General features: G+C 44.2%; 1 protein-coding gene across 1 annotated transcript; it reads right to left on the bottom strand.

Moving 5' to 3' along the window:
* Positions 1 to 8,225: 8,225 nt before the first annotated feature.
* On the bottom strand, positions 8,226 to 18,526 carry HRH3 (histamine receptor H3). Its single transcript, XM_069951879.1, has 3 exons — positions 18,283 to 18,526; positions 17,993 to 18,159; positions 8,226 to 9,466 (listed from the first exon to the last, which is right to left on the bottom strand). Exons 1-3 carry the CDS (start codon positions 18,524 to 18,526, stop codon positions 8,552 to 8,554), a joined length of 1,326 nt encoding a protein of 441 aa, XP_069807980.1. The 3' UTR covers positions 8,226 to 8,551.
* Positions 18,527 to 18,934: the final 408 nt, after the last annotated feature.

Here is an 18,934-nt window from a genome sequence, read left to right on the forward strand (position 1 = left end):
CATATGCAACATACGTGTGCCAGTAACATGAATTGACCAGAACCTTACGTGAAGCTTAGAGTACTCTATCCATCGATGGGGCAATAAGGCCAGCACGAGAGAGGTATTATATGTAGTATATGACCCTCACCTCTAGATGGCACTGTTGCTATCAGTTGATACCTAACCTAGTCTAAATATACTCCCAGGGCATAGTGATCCTGCAAACAATTCGCTAGCATTGAGTTGTCTTAGATCATTTGCCGGGAGAAAGAAAATGACTGAGAAATTGACTTTTCTGTGCGTCACAATGGCTGCCGTTTAATAATGAATTCAGTTGCAAGAAAACGTGAATGGTAATCTATTCCAGGAAGCACAGAACATTTACTGATGCGTCCCTCTGGCCTCCCTCATGTAAAAGCTTTCCCTCTGTATAACAAATACAAACCACCTATATCCTATACACCAGTGTCCCCCAACCTGCAGCTCTACAGCTGTTGCATAACTACAAGTCTCATCATGCCCTGACAACCATAGGAATGTTAGGAGGGTTTCTAATCTCTAGGTGTCAAGAATTGTTTCTGTTCCCTGTCAGCTAGTAGAAATCTTAAATATGGATCTTAAAAATGGAAACACAAAGTATGATAGGACTTGCAGAACAATGTATGGTCACTGTCACTTTCTTTCATAGCCTTTGTGATTTCTAACACTTACACTTATTCCACTCAAACATAACTTTTCATATGTTGCTGCCCATGGTGAGACGAACAATTTAGTCCATTCTTGTTATTATCTATTCAGTCTTCTTCCCCCAGTTCTCAGCTGCTGTTTTCTGCTAAAGACACAAAAATCTGTGTGTGAGCTTTTCTCTCTGTCTCTCCCTCCTTCCCCTCCCTTCTGAGACAGCTGATGTAAACACGTCCCTGACTGGCTTTATCTGCAACATTGTAGCTTCTTTTTAATGCTGGGAGGGATAATCTGGGGTCAAGTTGCTGATGAACTCACTGTGATTTATCCTCCCAGCATTTCAAAGAAGCTACAATGTTGTAGATAAAGCCAGTTAGGGACTTGTTTACAACAGCTGTCTAAGAAAGGAGGAGGAGACAGAGAGAGAGGTTCACACACAGATTTTTGTGTCTTCAGAAAGCAGCAACTGAGAACTGGAGCAAGCAGACTGAATAGATAATAACAAGAATGGAATAAATTGTTAGTCTCACCATGGGCAGCAACATATCAAATGTTATGTTTGAGTGGAATACCCCTTTAATTTACCAAAAATGACTCTGTACCCCAAGAAAAACAGCTTTAAGGTCTTGACCACTAGGTGTCTCACTTTTTAGGGTTATTCCTTTTTTACTAACAGCTAGATCAGGACAAATTATAGGAAAAGGGGGGCAAAGCTTAGCATGTTCTCTGTGCTAGAGAGAGACAGAGAGAAAGAAAGACTGTGTACCTGTAATGTGTGTCCATTGTACAGAGGATCTGCACTGTCCCTGAAAGGTAAATCAAGGCTTCCCTCTCAGCAGCAGTTTTAATGTTTAGTGAGAACCCTTTTTTGCTGGGTTACTGTGCTTACCCTGTGTTTAGTCTGCGGTCTTGTCTTTAGTAGCAGCTCTGTGCTTGATATAACCCCTTCCTTGCTGGGCTGCTGCTGTTTCTTTCTTTTCTGTTCACACAGCTCCTTGCAAAGTCAGTGCATCAGTAACCTCTTCTCCCCTTACATATGACCTATAATACTGCTCTGTGTAAATCATCAGACCATAACGGTGCAACCTGTTCAGTGTCCTGCTACCAAAACAATATCATGGTTTAATGTAACCAAGCCAGACAGGTATGCCTGAAATAAGGCCACCATTTTCATATTAGTAGGCATCTTCCTCCTGGTGCTCCCACTGATTAGGTAATTGAATGGGTTGTGGCCCTCGTGTGAGCACTGTGGTCACTATGTTGTTTATCAAGTAGAGCGCCACACGTGATAGTGGCCATACCTGGTATTACAGCTCGTCCCAGTCAAGTGCACAGGCTGAGCTGCAATATCAGGCACAGCCACTACCAAATGTGCAGAGCCCCTTAAATTAGCTCATCAGCATCAATCAGATTTTGTTGACCTATCCTAATGCTGCGTTTACACGGAACGATAATTCGCCTGATCGTACGATTAACGATTTCGAAGTAACGATTTTTTTTTTTTTATAATGATCAGTGTTTAGATGGAACGATATGACGTACGGAAAATTCGTTTTGCGCTCGCTTAAGCCTATGTCGCACATAGGTAAAATCGGTGAACGACCGTTTACACAGAACGATCAGCGAATTTTTTGCGAACGACGATTTAAGAACATGTTCAAAGATCAAAATGAACGATTTCTCACTCGTCATTCGATCGTTCGCTGCGTTTACACGTACGATTATCGTTCGAATTTGATCGTTATTGTGCAGATTCGCACGATAATCGTTCCGTGTAAACGCAGCATAAGTGTTGGCCATGAGTATTAAAGTCCTCGATAACCTCTCTTATTTTTCAATGTAGCCGTGGCGGTGTTTGTGCAGGTACATTAGATGTCAATGAGGAGCCATCTGCAGGATGCTGTAAGGAGCGCTGCTCTGGTGACAGGTTCCCGGTTACACGTGTCTTTCATTAGGGAGGATGTCAGCGCGCAGCAGCAATTTACATCAACTTAACTGAATGAATCCCGTCTCCAGGGACCGGCACACAGAGTTACAATTTGGTAGCTTGCAGGCCGCCACAGTCCATCGATCAGCCAGCGTGCGTCCGTGTCCGATGCCACGCTTATTACTGCCAATGTCCCTTCTCATTAGCAGTGACATGAATAGACTTCTGTGCCCAATTGTTTCAGCGTCTCCATGTGAAATTGATCGGGATCCACACTCGCTTTTATCAGCCAGCTTTCATCTCTTTATCTTGTGCCCGTCACTTATGCTGTTACCTGCCAAGCCTGAAATGAAATCATTACATAGATGACTGGTCGGGGGGTATACCAGATACTTAGTGCACCTTGAATTAAAGGAGTAGTGCAAGTGAAAACACTTGTACAGGATATTTGTCAGATTGTGGGGGGAGGGGTCTGACTACTGGGACCCCCAATCTTGAGAACAGGGACGTGAATGAACACCTCTTCATTGGGTACTTATTACGATTAGTAATGAGCACCTGATGAAGAAGCCATTAGAGCCTCGAAACATGTAGAGAATTTAGCTATACATTATGAAGTGGATCTTTTACGTTTCTTCTGACTGACTTTGTGACTTGCAATAAGAATACCTGTTGGAGTGGTGCTAGTGATCGAGCGATTGCCTGAACGTTCTGAGGAGCAGGAGGTTGGGATAGTCAGGGACCTGGGGGCCATTGGAATCCCATCAGTGGAGGATCAGGGAGTTCGGTACTGATTCGTTTTTTCGGAAATTCTGCTCCTCCAATAAAGATCTATGATTTTAGCCCAAGAATATTTGCAAGGTTTTAATATATATGATAATGAGAACTGGTTGAAAGTGATTATTACATCTAGTGTTATAGCGGAGGTAGCAATAATAGAACGTCAGACATCTTTATGACATGCTGTAAGGATCACACATTGCTTATAATGGGGAAATCAGATTAAATTGTGACATCTCCAGACGTGTAGGAAAGAGATCTGGTTTAACCCTTCAGACGAGTCTGCAACAAGGGCAGAAATATATGTACACAGTGACTCCAGTGCAGGATACGTAATGCAATATATTTACACAGTGAAGGCACCAGCAGAATAGTGAGTGCAGCTCTGGAGTATAATACAGGATGTAACTCAGGATAAGTGTAAGATAAGTAATTTAATGTATGTACACAGTTACCCCACCAGCAGAATAGTGAATGCAGCTCTGGAGTATAATAAAGGATGTAAGTCAGGATCAGTACAGGATAAGTAATGTAATGTATGTACACAGTGACCCCAGAAGCAGAATAGTGAGTTCAGCTCCGTAGTATAATACAGGATGTAACTCAGGATCAGTAATGTAATATATGTACACAGTGACCTCACCAGCAGAATAGTGAGTTCAGCTCCGTAGTATAATACAGGATGTAACTCAGGATTAGTAATGTAATACTGTATATGTATACAGTGACCCCACCAGCAGAATAGTGAGTACAGCTCTGGGGTATAATACAGGATGTAACTCAGGATCAGTACAGGATAATTAATGTAATGTATGTACACAGTGACCCCACCAGCAGAATAGTGAGTACAGCTCTGGAGTATAATACAGGCTCTGTAGTAAAAAGAGATTTTTTTTCAAATACATTTGGTGCATCGTTTCTGTCGATGTGTCAAACTTTTTTAGTTACTTGGAGAAATTATACTATATCTGTCTGGGCATGGTGAGGTCTTGACCGAGCTCGGTCCTGTCTACTTTTGTGATGCAAGGAAAGAAAGTTGAATGAAGAAAATTTCACATTTTTACCCAAATGGGACAACCCCCCCCCCTCCCTATGAGAGGAGTGCCTTGCACAAGTTGTCACCACCCTCTTGCATGGGCATGGGACTATCCTGGGTTTGACTGCCACTCTCTCACGGCCCTCCATAGCCCAGCATTTTTGCTGGCGCAGTGTAATTTCAAGTTATTAAAATATCAGAGAGCTCTGGCTTTTATTCTCAATGAAAACCTAATGCAATTACTGACATTTTATTTAATCAGCAGAATCTCCTGCATGCAAGAAATTTGCAGATCTAAAGGTCAGTCCCACCAGGCCTTTTATACCAAGGTTTTGGCAGTCTCCTCACACTTCCAGATCGGGGTTGCACATTGTGATCAGTTCCTGGTAGGAAGCTACAGAGGGGGTGGTACAGTCGCTTATAGCATAAGAAAATATCCTTTATTGTTTCAGAAACATTAAGCACAGAGACACAACACTTCACACCCAGGGTTGTATCTCCTCACATGCAGAGAACACGGATATGACACCCACAACGTTGAATACGAAACACAACATGGCGCGTTGTCATAGCCTTTTGTTTTCAGAGGCCAAGCTGGACTGATGGACACTGGAAGCAAGGCGGCATTAGTTAGAAGACCCATGACTTTGTTGGGTGAATAAAAACGTAATGCTAGTGCTGAACAAAGACATAAAAAGCCAAATTTACCCCTGGTCGCCTGCAACTCTCTTGGCCACCAATGTTTCTTCTGCCTGTTTCTACGACAAAAGGTTGGAGAAACCAGTTGGTGGCCGAGACAGGACACGGCTGCGCCCAGTGATGGACAGGTCCTCTTCCGACTTCTTAACTTGGAAACAGGCAGCAGAGATGAGCATAAGGGACTCTAAGGAGCCGAAACAGAGCTACAGCAGGAGTTTCAGGGCACCAGGGGTAGGTAAGTATAAAAAATGTTTTCATTGTTCTAAAGCCCCCGCAATGCAAGGTTTTTATTTACATATGAATACCTCTTTATGGTGGTTATAACTGACTCCTATAAGTGCATATGTAGAGCAGAGGATCACTGGATACCATTGGTTTATATGGCAGCTGGAGGCCTCCCCCCAGATCTGTCATATATGATAGAGTGCCTGTCTTAAAGCTGGATAGGGATGCTTACTTTTGCTTATACATCCTCCACAGCCTATATGATTATCCTTTTCCAAAGTGCCTTGTATCTGCTCTTCTCTCTCCAGCCTGTGTGAGGTGTCCTCCAAGGTTTCTCTCTCCTCCCCCTTCTGTCTGAGCTGCCTCCTACGTTTTGCTATCTGTGACACCTAGCTTGAATTGAATCTTTCAGCTGTAATTCATGTCCCGAACTGCTAACACTGCTGTTAGGTCAAGGAGACACATGGTACCTTTCATATATCCAGCTGTGCTTCTAGAATGTATAAACATGCTTCTAGTCTGTGGTATAGTCAGAGAGGCTTTTCCAAGCTCCTGATCTGCTGCAAGCAGTAATGCCTCCCCCCACACACTAGATTGACACCTGGAAGTTGAGTCACAAGCAGGATCAAGCATGGTAGGGGGGAACAAGGAGGACTTACAGCTTGCTGCACTTCAGGAGCCCAGGAAAGCCTCTTAGTTTTGAATAAAAGCATTTTACATAGAAGCACATATATCATGTGTCTCCTATAAGCTATCTAGCTGTCTGCAGTTTGGAACGTGAATTACAGTTGACACATTCCCTTTAAAGTTTGTTTGACTTATTTTTCTCTTGGTAGCAGCAAAATGGTAGGAAATTTTAAATGAAGACTATTTAGAAAATTGGCAATTGTCCATAAGGGCTTAGAATGAAGTGACAACTTTTAATTTAAAGAATTTGTTTATATATAGGCAAGCCAATGGTTAAATTAATTACATTTTTGTCCCACTCACCAGGAAGAATTATTAAAAGTTATTTGATTGATTATTTGTTTAATAAAAGTGTACTTTTTTCCAAAAATTATGAATTTGATTTTCTGGGTGTTTCACCTATGTTTTTATTTATAAGGGGTTCTTAGGAGCCATTATAGTTAAATACGGTGCAGTGACAGAGCAAAGAGGCCATTGGCTCCCTGCCTTGCCAGTCACACTTGTGGCTGCAACCCCTTCTCTCCTCCAGCTCCCTGGCGCATAAGGTAAGTCACTTGTGCACTCACAGGGCTTGGAGGAAGAAAACAGGGACTGTCAGGGAGCCAGGTATGTGTTTGTTTGTTTTTTAACAAAGGGACGGCAGGGGTATTACCTCAAGGGGAAGGGGCTTACTACTGGGAGGATTGCCTACAGAGGGTAGATTACCTACAGGGATAGGGCTTGCCTATACAGGTAATGACTACAGAGAAGCTTACCAACAGGATCACCTACTACAGAAAGATTGCCTACGTGTGAGGGGAGGGGTTCTTACAGGGGGAATACAGTTTACTGTTGGGGGAAGGGCACCTTATGTGGGTGATAGCTACATAGGGCATACTACTTCCTGGGCAGCCAAACAACTGGGAGAGTTGGGACTACCTACGTGGATGCACAAAGAAGACCTCCTATACTATATGGAGACACAGGAGGCACCTATGCTATATGGGGGCACCAAGAAGCCTGAATACTATGTGGAGGCACATATTGGGCATAACTGCTGTCTCAAACACTGTTAAAATATTATCTAAGGCTGCCGCAAGGAGAAAGATGTTCTTCCTATTAAGCAAAAAAAAAACAAAACAAAACTGAAAATCATATATAATGTTTAAAAAAACTAATTGTTTGGCCACATTGCCCAGCTCTACAGTTTTTAGTACATTTAAAATGTAAACCTTGAGACCTGTTATTTTGATCTTTTTATTTCCTATATTTTGTGGGGTACACATTTCTCGGTTACTTCTAGCTTATTTTGGCCCACTTAAACCTTTCATTTATATTATGTTATTTAAAGTGTAACTGTCATTGAAAAAACTTTGCAGAAATCACTAGTGCAAGCGATTTTAAGAAACTCTGTAATAGGTTTTATGAGGCAAAAGAGTTTCCTTCTGCATTCAAAGGCTGTTTACCCACCCCACTCCCCACCTCCTCAATTCTTATCTGTTCATAATCCGGCAAAGTTTTCTACATTACAGCGAAGAAAATTGAAGATGGGTTTGCTGTATCCATTATAACCTATGGAGGGGGGAGGAGCCGAAGGGGATGATTGAGCAAGATGAGGAGAGAACCATCCCTGCAGTTTGGGGACTGTCTGGGCACAGAAACGCTAGATTCACAGGTCAGACGGCTCAGTGCTGGTCTGGTAACTTAGTGAGGTAAGATTGCAGGATGTTGTGCTGTGCTGGTCTTATACTGTGTTTCCCCAAAAATAAGACATCCTCCTAAAATAAGACACCCCAACTAGTTTACCATTTAGCCTAAAGTAAAGCCCCTATAACACGTGCTGACTGTGAGGAGCAAATGAGCGCTGTTAGCGCTCGTTTACTCCTCGTTCCCTGCTCGCTGCCACCACTATTGCACACGGAGGCAGTGAGCGGGTTAGTGCGGGAGGAGCAGCGGGGGGCTGCCCAAGTGATCGCTAGATCGTCCGGGCAGCCCATAGAGGATAGTGTTCTGCTGCCACCTCTCCCATTCTGTAGCAGATCGCTGCTATCACAGTCGTTTGTTTTTCAAACGACTACAACGATCAGCCGACATGAAGGATGTCGGCTGATTGTTGCCTTCTATTCCACGGGACAATTAGCGGCCGAATACGGCCGATAATCGTTTCGTGGAATAGGGTCTTAAGGCATCCCCCGAAAGTAAGGCCACTTTGCTTCTCTGCTAAAGATAAGAATTGAAGGGGGAGGCTAGAAAACAGCCTTGTGAGTTCAGAGGGAAGCCCTTTTGCCTAATAAAACCTACTACAGTTTCTTAAAATCACTTGTACTCACTTGATGGAGGTGAAAAAAAAGATTGCCTGCTAAAGTGTGTAATGGCTTCCCGTTGACTTGAATGGATTCAATCACTTCTCTTGTAATTGTCCTCAAGTCTTCCACTAGCTTGGTCAGACTCCTCTATCCCAAACAGTCCTCGAAGACCAGCCTCCTTTGAGAACATTTTTACTCTCATTCCTCCACACATACTCTCCGCATCCTATAGGAGCCGACCCACTGTTATCCTGAGTTCACGGACTTCCAGCAATGGTGAAATTTACTACTTGGTTTGATTTTTAACTTTTGAGGGCACAAAATTTTCTTAAATGCCCTCCTAAAGCTGTAATGGCACAAAGGGTACAAAATGGGGTTCACTGCTGAGTTTACCCATAGCAGCCAAAAAGATGCTTCGTACCAGTACTCAGGTATACAGTGCCCCCTGCAGGCTGCCCGTATGATCATGAGTAAGGTGTAAGGGGCCCAGCATAGCCCAAATACACAGACAATCACGGCTAAAGACTTAGCAATTTTCTTGTCTCTCGATAACCGGAAACGTTGGGCGATTCCTTGGGAAACCATCCTCATACGTTTCTCCAGGGATGGAGTAGACCCAGACTCGGTAAAACTTCTTCTGGTACTTTTAGATTTTCCCAATACAGCCACTGAACTCCCATTTAGAGAAGCTCTTTTGACCCCTTTGACCCTTTCCAAGATCTCGGCCTCGGTTTCCTTTAAGGCGGTCTGGTCTGCGTCTCCAGCTTTCGACCCCTTATGGGCCGTTTTCCAACATTTTAGAGAGTTAGACCTTATGGGTTCAGCCATGACCCTTGGATTGTCAGTGGTGGTTTGACTGTGAGCTTCTTGCATAAGGTCCAGCCTGGCTTTTGTCCTCTTCTGAATATTTAGGTAGATACAGACGTTAAAGAAAGTCACGCTTATGAAGGGTGTAAAGAACTCGATGGTGGAAGCCGTGATGAGGAAGTACCAATTGTAGAAGAACTCTGCAAAGCATTCGCCTTCGGGGATGATGGTTTTGCCTGCAATGTATTCCCACATGATGATGGCTGGTCCATACAGTAGGAAGGCCAGGAGCCATACCATGGACATCTTCAACACTGCATGCTTGCTGTTACTCTGCTGAGCCCTGTAGCTAACCTAAAAAATAAAAAATACATAGTCTAAAATACAAAGTTATAGTCCTGTTAGTTCTCATTTCTCTGTTTATAAAGCCCCTCAGCCCACACAAAAATGTCCAGTGTAAAATAGTACTGGGGAGAGGAGGGAGATGCAGCTGCAGCCTTTACTTAGTGTGTCAGTGAAATAATATAGAGAGAAGTGGAGAGCATAGCACTCACGAAAAGCAACCAGTGTAACAACTATGATGGCAGCCATATTGTCTGATACCCAGATTCCCTACAAATAGATAAAAGAAGGAAATAGCTCTAAGTGATACTGTCTTTCCCCTTACTCTTGCTTCATTTAATTGGTTAACAGTGTCAAAGTGATTTTAGAGCAGAAAGAAGACACAGACATGTGTTGTACAGGTATATATTGAATGTGCAGCATCTAAACTTGTGGATAAGTGGATAGGTGGAGAAGTGCACAAAGAGTAAAGGGGGGGGGGGTGACAATATCACTTTAATAGAATTTAATAGAGAAGGACAGTGACTCACTTTTGCAACGCTGCCCATGAAATGAAATTCCCTTTTTGGATTTGGACAACAAGATGGATGAGTGACTGCCGTCTGCATGCACCCACATCTGTCATGTCAGCCGTTATCAGGTTTAGGCTTATGCAACACCCAGAGGGGGAAAGTGTAGAGATCAGCAATGCAGATGGCATCACAGTGAGGCGGGCATCACTGGGAAAGTGACATCACATCATTCAAGACCAGGCAAGAGGATTTCAGAGCTACTCAGAACCATAGATTGGATAATACCACCCCCCACCCCCCACGCTTGATCGATAGCTGTATTTACACAAGCAAATAATCACTCAAATGCGTCGTCATGGGGCAGATTTAAATTATAATTGCTCTGTTGCTAAATGACCATAAATGAATCATACCTCCCCGTAAATGTCTCTTGGATATTAGCTGAGGTGTGTAATATGATGTACTGCAGCAGGTGAGGTGTGTATTATGATGTTCTGCAGCAGCTGAGGTGTGTATTATGATGTTCTGCAGCAGCTGAGGTGTGTATTATGATGTTCTGCAGCAGCTGAGGTGTGTATTATGATGTTCTGCAGCAGTTTAGGAGTATAGTATGATGTTCTGCAGCAGCTGAGGTGTGTATTATGATGTACTGCAGCAGCTGAGGTGTATATTATGATGTTCTGCAGCAGCTGAGGTGTATATTATGATGTCCTGCAGCAGGTGAGGTGTGTATTATGATGTACTGCAGCAGCTGAGGTGTATATTATAATGTTCTGCAGCAGCTGAGGTGTATATTATGATGTCCTGCAGCAGGTGAGATGTATATTATGATGTACTGCAGCAGCTGAGGTGTATATTATGATGTTCTGCAGAAGGTGAGATGTATATTATGATGTACTGCAGCAGTTTAGAAGTATAGTATGATGTACTGCAGCAGGTGAGGTGTGTATTATGATGTTCTGCAGCAGCTGAGGTGTATATTATGATGTTCTGCAGAAGGTGAGATGTATATTATGATGTACTGCTGCAGCTGGGATGTATATTATGATGTTCTGCAGCAGCTGAGGTGTATAATATGATGTAATGCAGCAGTTTAGGATTATAGTATGATGTACTGCAGCAGGTGAGGTGTGGATTATGATGTTCTGCAGCAGCCGAGCTGTGGATTATGATGTTCTGCAGCAGTTTAGGAGTATAGTATGATGTTCTGCAGCAGCTGAGGTGTGTATTATGATGTACTGCAGCAGCTGAGGCGTGTATTATGATGTACTGCAGCAGCTGAGGCATGTATTATGATGTTCTGCAGAAGGTGAGATGTATATTATGATGTACTGCTGTAGCTGGGATGTATATTATGATGTTCTGCAGCAGCTGAGGTGTATAATATGATGTAATGCAGCAGTTTAGGATTATAGTATGATGTACTGCAGCAGGTGAGGTGTGGATTATGATGTTCTGCAGCAGCCGAGCTGTGTATTATGATGTACTGCAGCAGCTGAGGCGTGTATTATGATGTACTGCAGCAGCTGAGGCGTGTATTATGATGTACTGCACAGCTGAGGTGTATATTATGATGTTCTGCAGCAGTTTAGGAGTATAGTATGATGTTCTGCAGCAGGTGAGGTGTGTAGTGTGATGTTCTGCAGCAGCTGAGGTGTTTATTTAGATGTCCTGCAACTGCAGCTACTGAATAACATCTTTCTTTCAATGCCAAAGAGGTAAGACACTTGAGAAGGGAATCGGTGTGATCCTGAAATGCGTTGTCGTTTTTTAAATATTTTTTTCAGTACTGTACTTTGCCTTGCTTTTTTACCTGGCTCTGTGCCCACTGGACCCAGTTGTGGAGTGGAGGATTTTTTGTTGATCTTCCTTTCAAGACAGATATATTGGCATGTCTGCACTTGCTATGGGAGATGAACCTTTCTACAATAGTAATGTGTGACAGACTCATTGTGCAGGAGCAGATAGCTAGTGTCAGTCATCTCTGTACAGTCATCAACCTCTGACCTCAGAATGTGATCATTATACATTCATTATGCCTAGACACGTATGGACATACATTATATGTGTCTATCCTGCATGTACACTGCCTGGTGGGGGTCTGTGGGTCTCTGTGTCTTTATGGGGGTCTGGACCTTGTATACAGGTCACTGTGCACCTTGTGTATTGTCTCTGGCAGCCTAAGGATGGCAATTTCTAAACTAAAGAGGTTTCTGTAGTGTCTGCTGGTGCAATTATTCTGGTTTGCTGGTCTTGCTGAGGATTTCATTTGATGTGAAGAAATCCAATAAGAATTCCCCAGATACTGAGGATTACATGCTGCAATACAGCCTGATCCCTTCTCTGCCTGACACTGACCAATTGCCTGGAGATTATTCAGCCTTTTGGTAACATCTCTGACCTATACGTATATGTATGGCGATACATGGTGACCTGTAGCTGTATTTATTAGACTCTCTGGTTTATAACAAAAGCATTTAAAGGAATTTTCCATTTTTTTTAAGATCCTTATTTCCCGACCTGCTGCAAAACTACTACTCTCAGCATTCCATGACGTCCTAGTATTGCAACAGTTGGAGAGTAAAGCTTAAAGGGGAACTATCAGCAAGTTAGACAAATCTAACCTGCTGATAGCCCCCTATAGCGCCAGGGGTGAGGAGGAGGAAGGTATGTGTCTTACCTTCCTCCTTGGCACCGGTTCCTCGTCATTAGTCGCTTTGGAGCACCCTTATGCTGTGTTTACACGGAGCGATAATTCGCCTAATCGATCGTTTAACGATTTTAAGGCAACGATTTGGTTTTTATAACGATCAGCGTTTAGACGAATAAATCATCAGAAAATTCTTAGGAAAAATGGTTATTGCAATCGTTTTTAAGATCGCTTAAGCCCATCTTTCACATAGGGCGAATCTTGGAAAGACTGTTTACACGAAGCGAACGACAATTTGAGAACACGTTGAAAGATCAAAATGGACATTTTCTCGCTCGTCGCTTGATCGTTTGCTGTGTTTACACGGATCGATTATCACTCAAATGCGATCGTTATAGCAAAAATTTGAACGATAATCGTTCCGTGCAAACGCAGAATTAGGCGCTCCGCTGCGTCATCTGGCCCGCCCCTTCTAATGATAATCAACGGAGGGGGCAGGCTCCGGAGTGGAATTTATTTACCCCTCATAACAGTGCGGGACTGGCACAGAGGAGGAAGGCAAGACACATACCTTCCTCTTCAGCATCCCAGGCGCTATAGGGGACAATCAGCTGATAGTTCCTTTTTAAAGGAATTGTCCATCTTTACAACCAATGGTAAAAGTTCCACTACCACAACTAATATGCGGGGCTTTGCATCTGTTCTTCCTTTCTATCTGTATTTTTCATCTTGCCAACCTTACAAATGTAAAGGTGAACAGATGAATGTATAGACAGGTGAAAGAGAGTATGACCTCATCATCAGACTACACGGGATCTATTTGTAGTCTATTACCGCAGAAACACAAAATAAAGGGATATTTATTATTTCAACTATGTACAACGCTGTTCATTTTCCATTTTAGATTCATTGGTTGTAAATGTGGATTCTCCTGAAAACTATCTGCAACTTTTAAGATCTCTGCTTGCTGCTAGTAAATAAGAACAATCTATTTGAAAGGTGCAAGCATGTTCAGATCTAATACATGTCACAGCTGCAGGGTTGTTACTTTAGTAACCAATTTAGACCTTATGGTGCGTTTACACAGACAGATTTATCTGACAGATTTTTGAAGCCAAAACCAGGAACAGACTATAAACAGAGAGCAGGCCATAAAGGAAAGACTGAGATTTCTCCTCTTTTTTAATCCATTCCTGGCTTTGGCTTCCAAAATTCGTCAGATAAATCTCTCTGTGTAAACGCACCATTACTCTTCAAGATAAGCCATCTGGACTTCGGGCTTATGTTTTTTACCTGCACTGACACACTGTAACAAACTATCAGGGCAGGAGAGAAATTTGCACTGATGATGAGCCCAGCTTGTTGGTTTAGACCAGCGGTGGGGAACCTCCAGCCCAGGGGCCGCATCCGGCCCCTGAGACCTCCCAATGCGGCCTGCGGCTTCCCTGTGATGTGCGCACCACTCTGGTGGGGCAGGATCCAGTATTCACAGCATCTTCCTGTGTCTGTGACACAGGAGGATGCTGTGAGTGCGGTACACATCTTACTTCTCCTGCGGGCCACGCGCGATGACATCATTTCATTGTGCGCCACCTGCAGGTGAAGACGGGCACGGGCTAGAGGGGAGACAAGAGGACCTGGGCAGCGTGGGTGCGGAGTAAAGGTGAGTGGGATGTTTTTTTTTATTTGGGACAGGCACTGGGGGTTAACTAGGCCACCAGGGACATGACTGGGGGGTTAACTAGGCTACCCGGGACTTGACTGGGGGTTAACTAGGCTACCAGGGACATGCCTGGGGGGTTATCTAGGCTACCAGGGACATGACTGGGGGGTTAACTAGGATACCAGGGACATGACTGGGGGGTTTAACTAGGCTACCAGGGACATGACTGGGGGGGTTAACTAGGCTACCAGGGACATGACTGGGGGGTTATCTATGCTACCAGGGACATGACTGGGGGATTAACTAGGTTACCAGGGACATCATTGGGGGGGGAGGGGTTTAACTAGGCCTACCAGAGGCATCACTGGGGGGAAATAACTAGACTACAAGGGGCATCACTGGGGGGGGATAACTAGACTACAAGGGCATGACTTGGGGGTTAACTAGACTACAAGGGGCATCACTGGGGGTTAACTACAATAGCAGGGGAACAATACTTTGCCTTGCCCCGGGTGCTGTAAACCCACGCTATTAGCTACCACGCATAGTATGCGGCCCTCGAATGATTTTATTAATGCCCGACTGGCCCTCCACATGGAAAAGGTTCCCCACCCCTGGTTTAGACTGTGCTACATTTGGATCTAGTATTGACAATGCTCTGTGAGCTAAATAGATCAAGTCCTGATAATTTGCTACAATGTATGAGTCTGGTGTTTACATGATTGTATTGTGTACACTCTATTATAAACATCCCCACCTTAAGGCCCTATTACACGGAACGATTATTGGGCGTATTCGGGCAATAATTGTTCTGTGTAATAGAAGGCAACGATCAGCCGACATGAACCACGTCTGCTGATCGTTGCAGTTGTTTCTCTTTCAACATGTGGAATAGGAGCAGTGGCAGCAGACCACCACTATCCTCTATGGGCTGCCCGGACGATCTAGCGATCACCCGGGCAGCCCCCCCGCAGCTCCCCGTGGCTCCCCCCCAGCTCTCGCTTGCTCACTGCCGCCGCAAGTACTAGCGGCAACAGCGAGCGGGGAACGAGGAGCAAACGAGCGCTGACAGCTCTCGTTTGCTCCTCACAGTCACCCCGTGTAATAGGGGCTTTAAAGTTTTCATTGTTTCCATTTCAGGATCTCTTCTTGGCGTGAGTGAATGGAAACATTCTTGTTGGCCAAATACATCTGCCCAGACCTGTAAAGTTCCTTTTACACAAAGATTATCTGACAGATTTTTTAAGCCAAAGCCAGAAAAAGACTGTAAACAGGGAACAGGTCATAAAGGAAAGACTGAGATTTCTCCTCTTCTCAGTCTCTTGTTGTTGTATATAGCTCTATATACTGGATACAACTGTAGTAAACCCTCAGCTGGGAGAAGAATGTTCCTATTCCTAAAGAGAGCTTTCTGGCTTAGTAAACGCATATTTATAAGATAATTCTGTGCTAATATTCCTGTTCAGGGATTTTCCTCTCTTGGTCAGAAGGGAGAACAGTTACAAAGCGTGTCTCTCATGCTGGAGGACTGGTCCTGTCTAGAGATGAGCAAACCGGGTTCGGGTTCGAGTCGATTCGAACCCGAACGTTCGGTATTTGATTAGCTGGGGCTGCTGAACTTGGATAAAGCTCTAAGGTTGTCTGGAAAACATGGATACAGCCAATGACTATATCCATGTTTTCCACATAGCCTTATAGCCCTATTCCACCGGCTATTATCGTTCAGATTATCGTTAAATCGTTCTAATCTAAACGATAATCATTCGGTTGAAATGCAGTTAACGATTAACGACCGAACGAGAAATCGTTGATCGCTTTATAAGACCTGGACCTATTTTTATCTTTGCTCGTTCGCAAAACGTTCGCAAATCGTTCGCATTGAATAAGATGTCGTTCAGTCGTTCGCAATAGATACAAACGCAATAGCGAATAAATAGCGAAGAAAAAAACGATCGCAATTACGATCATAAGTAACGATTATCGTTCCATGAAAATGAGTGAACGTTTTCAGGTCTTTCGCAATAGCGGTCGTTTGAGATTGTTAATCGTTTCGATTATGCAAACAATAATCTTCCGGTGGAATAGGGCCCTTAGGGCTTTATCCAACTTCAGCAGCCACCGCTAATCAAATGCCGAAAGTTCAGGTTTGGATCAACTCGACCATGCTCAAGGTTCGCTCATCTCTAGTCCTGTCCTACATTGCACAGACAACCCAATGATGTAAGTGGACACTGTGTAATGCTTTATTTCACCTGTGGTGGCACTGTGGGGACACTGAACACTTAGGGGGAGATTTATCAAACATGGTGTAAAGTGAAACTGGCTCTGTTGCCCCCAGCAACCAATCAGATTCCACCTTTCATTCCTCACAGACTCTTTGGAAAACAAAAGGTGGAATCTGATTGGTGCAACTGAGCCAAAGAGTCTGTGAGGAATGAAAAGTGGGATATGATTGGTTGCTAGGGGCAACTGAGCCAGTTTGAACTTTACACCATGTTTGATGAATCTCCCCCATACTGTCAGATTTCCCTTCAGATTAAGGTTCCCACTGAGCAAAACTAGTTCATTCTTCAGCGTGGATAGAGCATGAGCGCGCGCCTCCCATAGACTCCCATTATGAGCGGGAGGCTAACGGCATTCCGCGGCGGACAATTCCGCTGCGGAATTCCGCTAGTTTTGCTCAGTGGAAACGGGGCCTTAAGCTAAACATTGGTGGCCCCAGCGATTGATTACATTATGATTTGCCTTTTGTCATGAAATCCTTCTAACAAGTAGGGAATGTCCGAGGCAGAAAACTCCCCTGAAATATTGATAGCTGACCCCCAAGAAATATCCAACACCAAGTGGGGGTCAGACAATTTGGGGAATCTTTGATATGTAATGGGATTTAGTGAGCTTACAATAAAAGGGAATTTTGTTTGACAGAAATAGCACCACTCTTCTCCATAGGCTGTGTCTGGTACTGCAGGTCAGGCTGGGGCTGAGATCCAAAACCAGACACAGCCCATGACCAAGAAGGGCAGAATTTTTCTATACAGGGCAGATTTCTGCAGAGTATGAACCTTCAATCTGATTGTGTAGTCGGTTTAAAGGGGTGGTATAAAATTCCACAGATGGGTGTTTTTGTTTTTTATTTAGTTTTTTTCCTTCAGAAAGCACACCACTCTCATCCACAAATAGGGATGAGCTGCAATAGCAGTCACAGCCTATGGATAAGAGTGGTGCTCATGCTGCCCCTGTATATGCATCCAGCTCTCTGTGCCTACAGAAGACTGCTCCTTGTTGGTGTCTCCTGGCTGATGCACTTCCATAGGGAAGATTTCTTAGGCGCGCTTCTGCCTAATGCTGCTTCTGTGTAGTCATTGCCTAAGTCTTTGTACAGATCAGTGCAAAATCAATGTGCAAGACACTCCATTAACTCTGTGGCACTATAGTGAGTCAAGTTCCTATAGTAAACCTTATAATAATGCAAAGATTCGGTGGGATAAGGAAAACAAATGAATCTCTATGACCTTCTATGCCTTCTGGTAATGAAGGAGTTAAGAGCAGGCAATGTCAGACACTAGAAATACATACATCTCAGCCTGGTGCATTACCTGTACACGATGCATTGCTGACTATCCCCGTAATGTAATTTGCATCTAAATGTCTATCATGGCATCACGAGGAGCGTACGTGTAATATTAACCCCTCCAAGCCCAGGTGGTACTCACAGCTCTGGTGACTGAAATGAACCTGTCGTAGCTGATGAGGACAATGTTGAAGACGGACGAGGTGCACAGTAAGTAGTCAAGGACCAGCCACAGTTTGCAGACACTTCTGCCAAAGCTCCATCTTCCAGTCAGCACATAGGGCACATAAAGAGGGATGCACAGGGCTCCTGTAAGAAGGAGAGACATGCCCTATTACAGGAGCGGGCACTGGCAGACATCCAGTGCCCTTACGAAAGACTGGATGTGGTTACCCAATGACCCCCAATTTATGGAAGAAGAGGATACTTTACCTACTAGAAAGTCGGAGATGGCCAGGTTGAGGAGGAAGTAGTTGTTCTGCGTCCTAAGACTGGAGTCCACCACGAACGCCAACATAACCAAAGCATTACCCAACACAGTGCTGACGATTAGGATCCCCATAAGAACGGCCAAAAACACCGTCCAGGCGAAGGCAAAGTTGCCCGATATGGCTGCGGTGCCTCCATTGCTCCTCCAGGAGTCGTTCAGGTGCCAGGTCTGCTGGGTGCTGGCCATTTCAGCACCACAGCGATCTCTAGGTTGACAGCATAGCATCCAATGGTGTGCTCAGTAGATAGGGCATCTCTCTAAGGATGAAGGGACCAATGTGAGAAGAGGCTAATGTCATATCCAGAGGCATCTGTCTCCTCATAGTCCATGCAAGTCAACTTTACACTATGCAGAAGTGCATGGCTCCCACCAGCGCCTGTGTCTGAGTGCCTAGTTATTATCTGTCTGAACCCATCTGCTTCCTTTACCACCTGAATCTCTACCCCACTCCAGTGATACAGAGACACCACCTCCCAATATCTCCAGTGCTGGTCCGCACCTCCTCCATGCCTCCCTCCTATCCACCCCCAGCCAAAGAGCCTCACACACAATTCACACACTCCACAGCCTCTCCGATGAGAGGGAGCGAGAGAG

The sequence above is a fragment of the Dendropsophus ebraccatus genome, chromosome 14 (genome assembly GCF_027789765.1).
Source record: "Dendropsophus ebraccatus isolate aDenEbr1 chromosome 14, aDenEbr1.pat, whole genome shotgun sequence".
Lineage (NCBI taxonomy): Eukaryota > Metazoa > Chordata > Amphibia > Anura > Hylidae > Dendropsophus > Dendropsophus ebraccatus.

Excerpts from the sequence above, each read along its gene's own strand:
- HRH3 (XM_069951879.1), bottom strand. The coding sequence starts at position 18,526 with ATGGCCAGCACCCAGCAGACCTGGCACCTGAACGACTCCTGGAGGAGC. Across the intron at positions 18,160-18,282 it reads CATCTCCGACTTTCTAGTAG|GAGCCCTGTGCATCCCTCTT; the intron begins GTAAAGTATCCT and ends TCCTTCTTACAG. Across the intron at positions 9,467-17,992 it reads TCATTTCAGTCACCAGAGCT|GTTAGCTACAGGGCTCAGCA; the intron begins GTGAGTACCACC and ends TTTATTTTTTAG.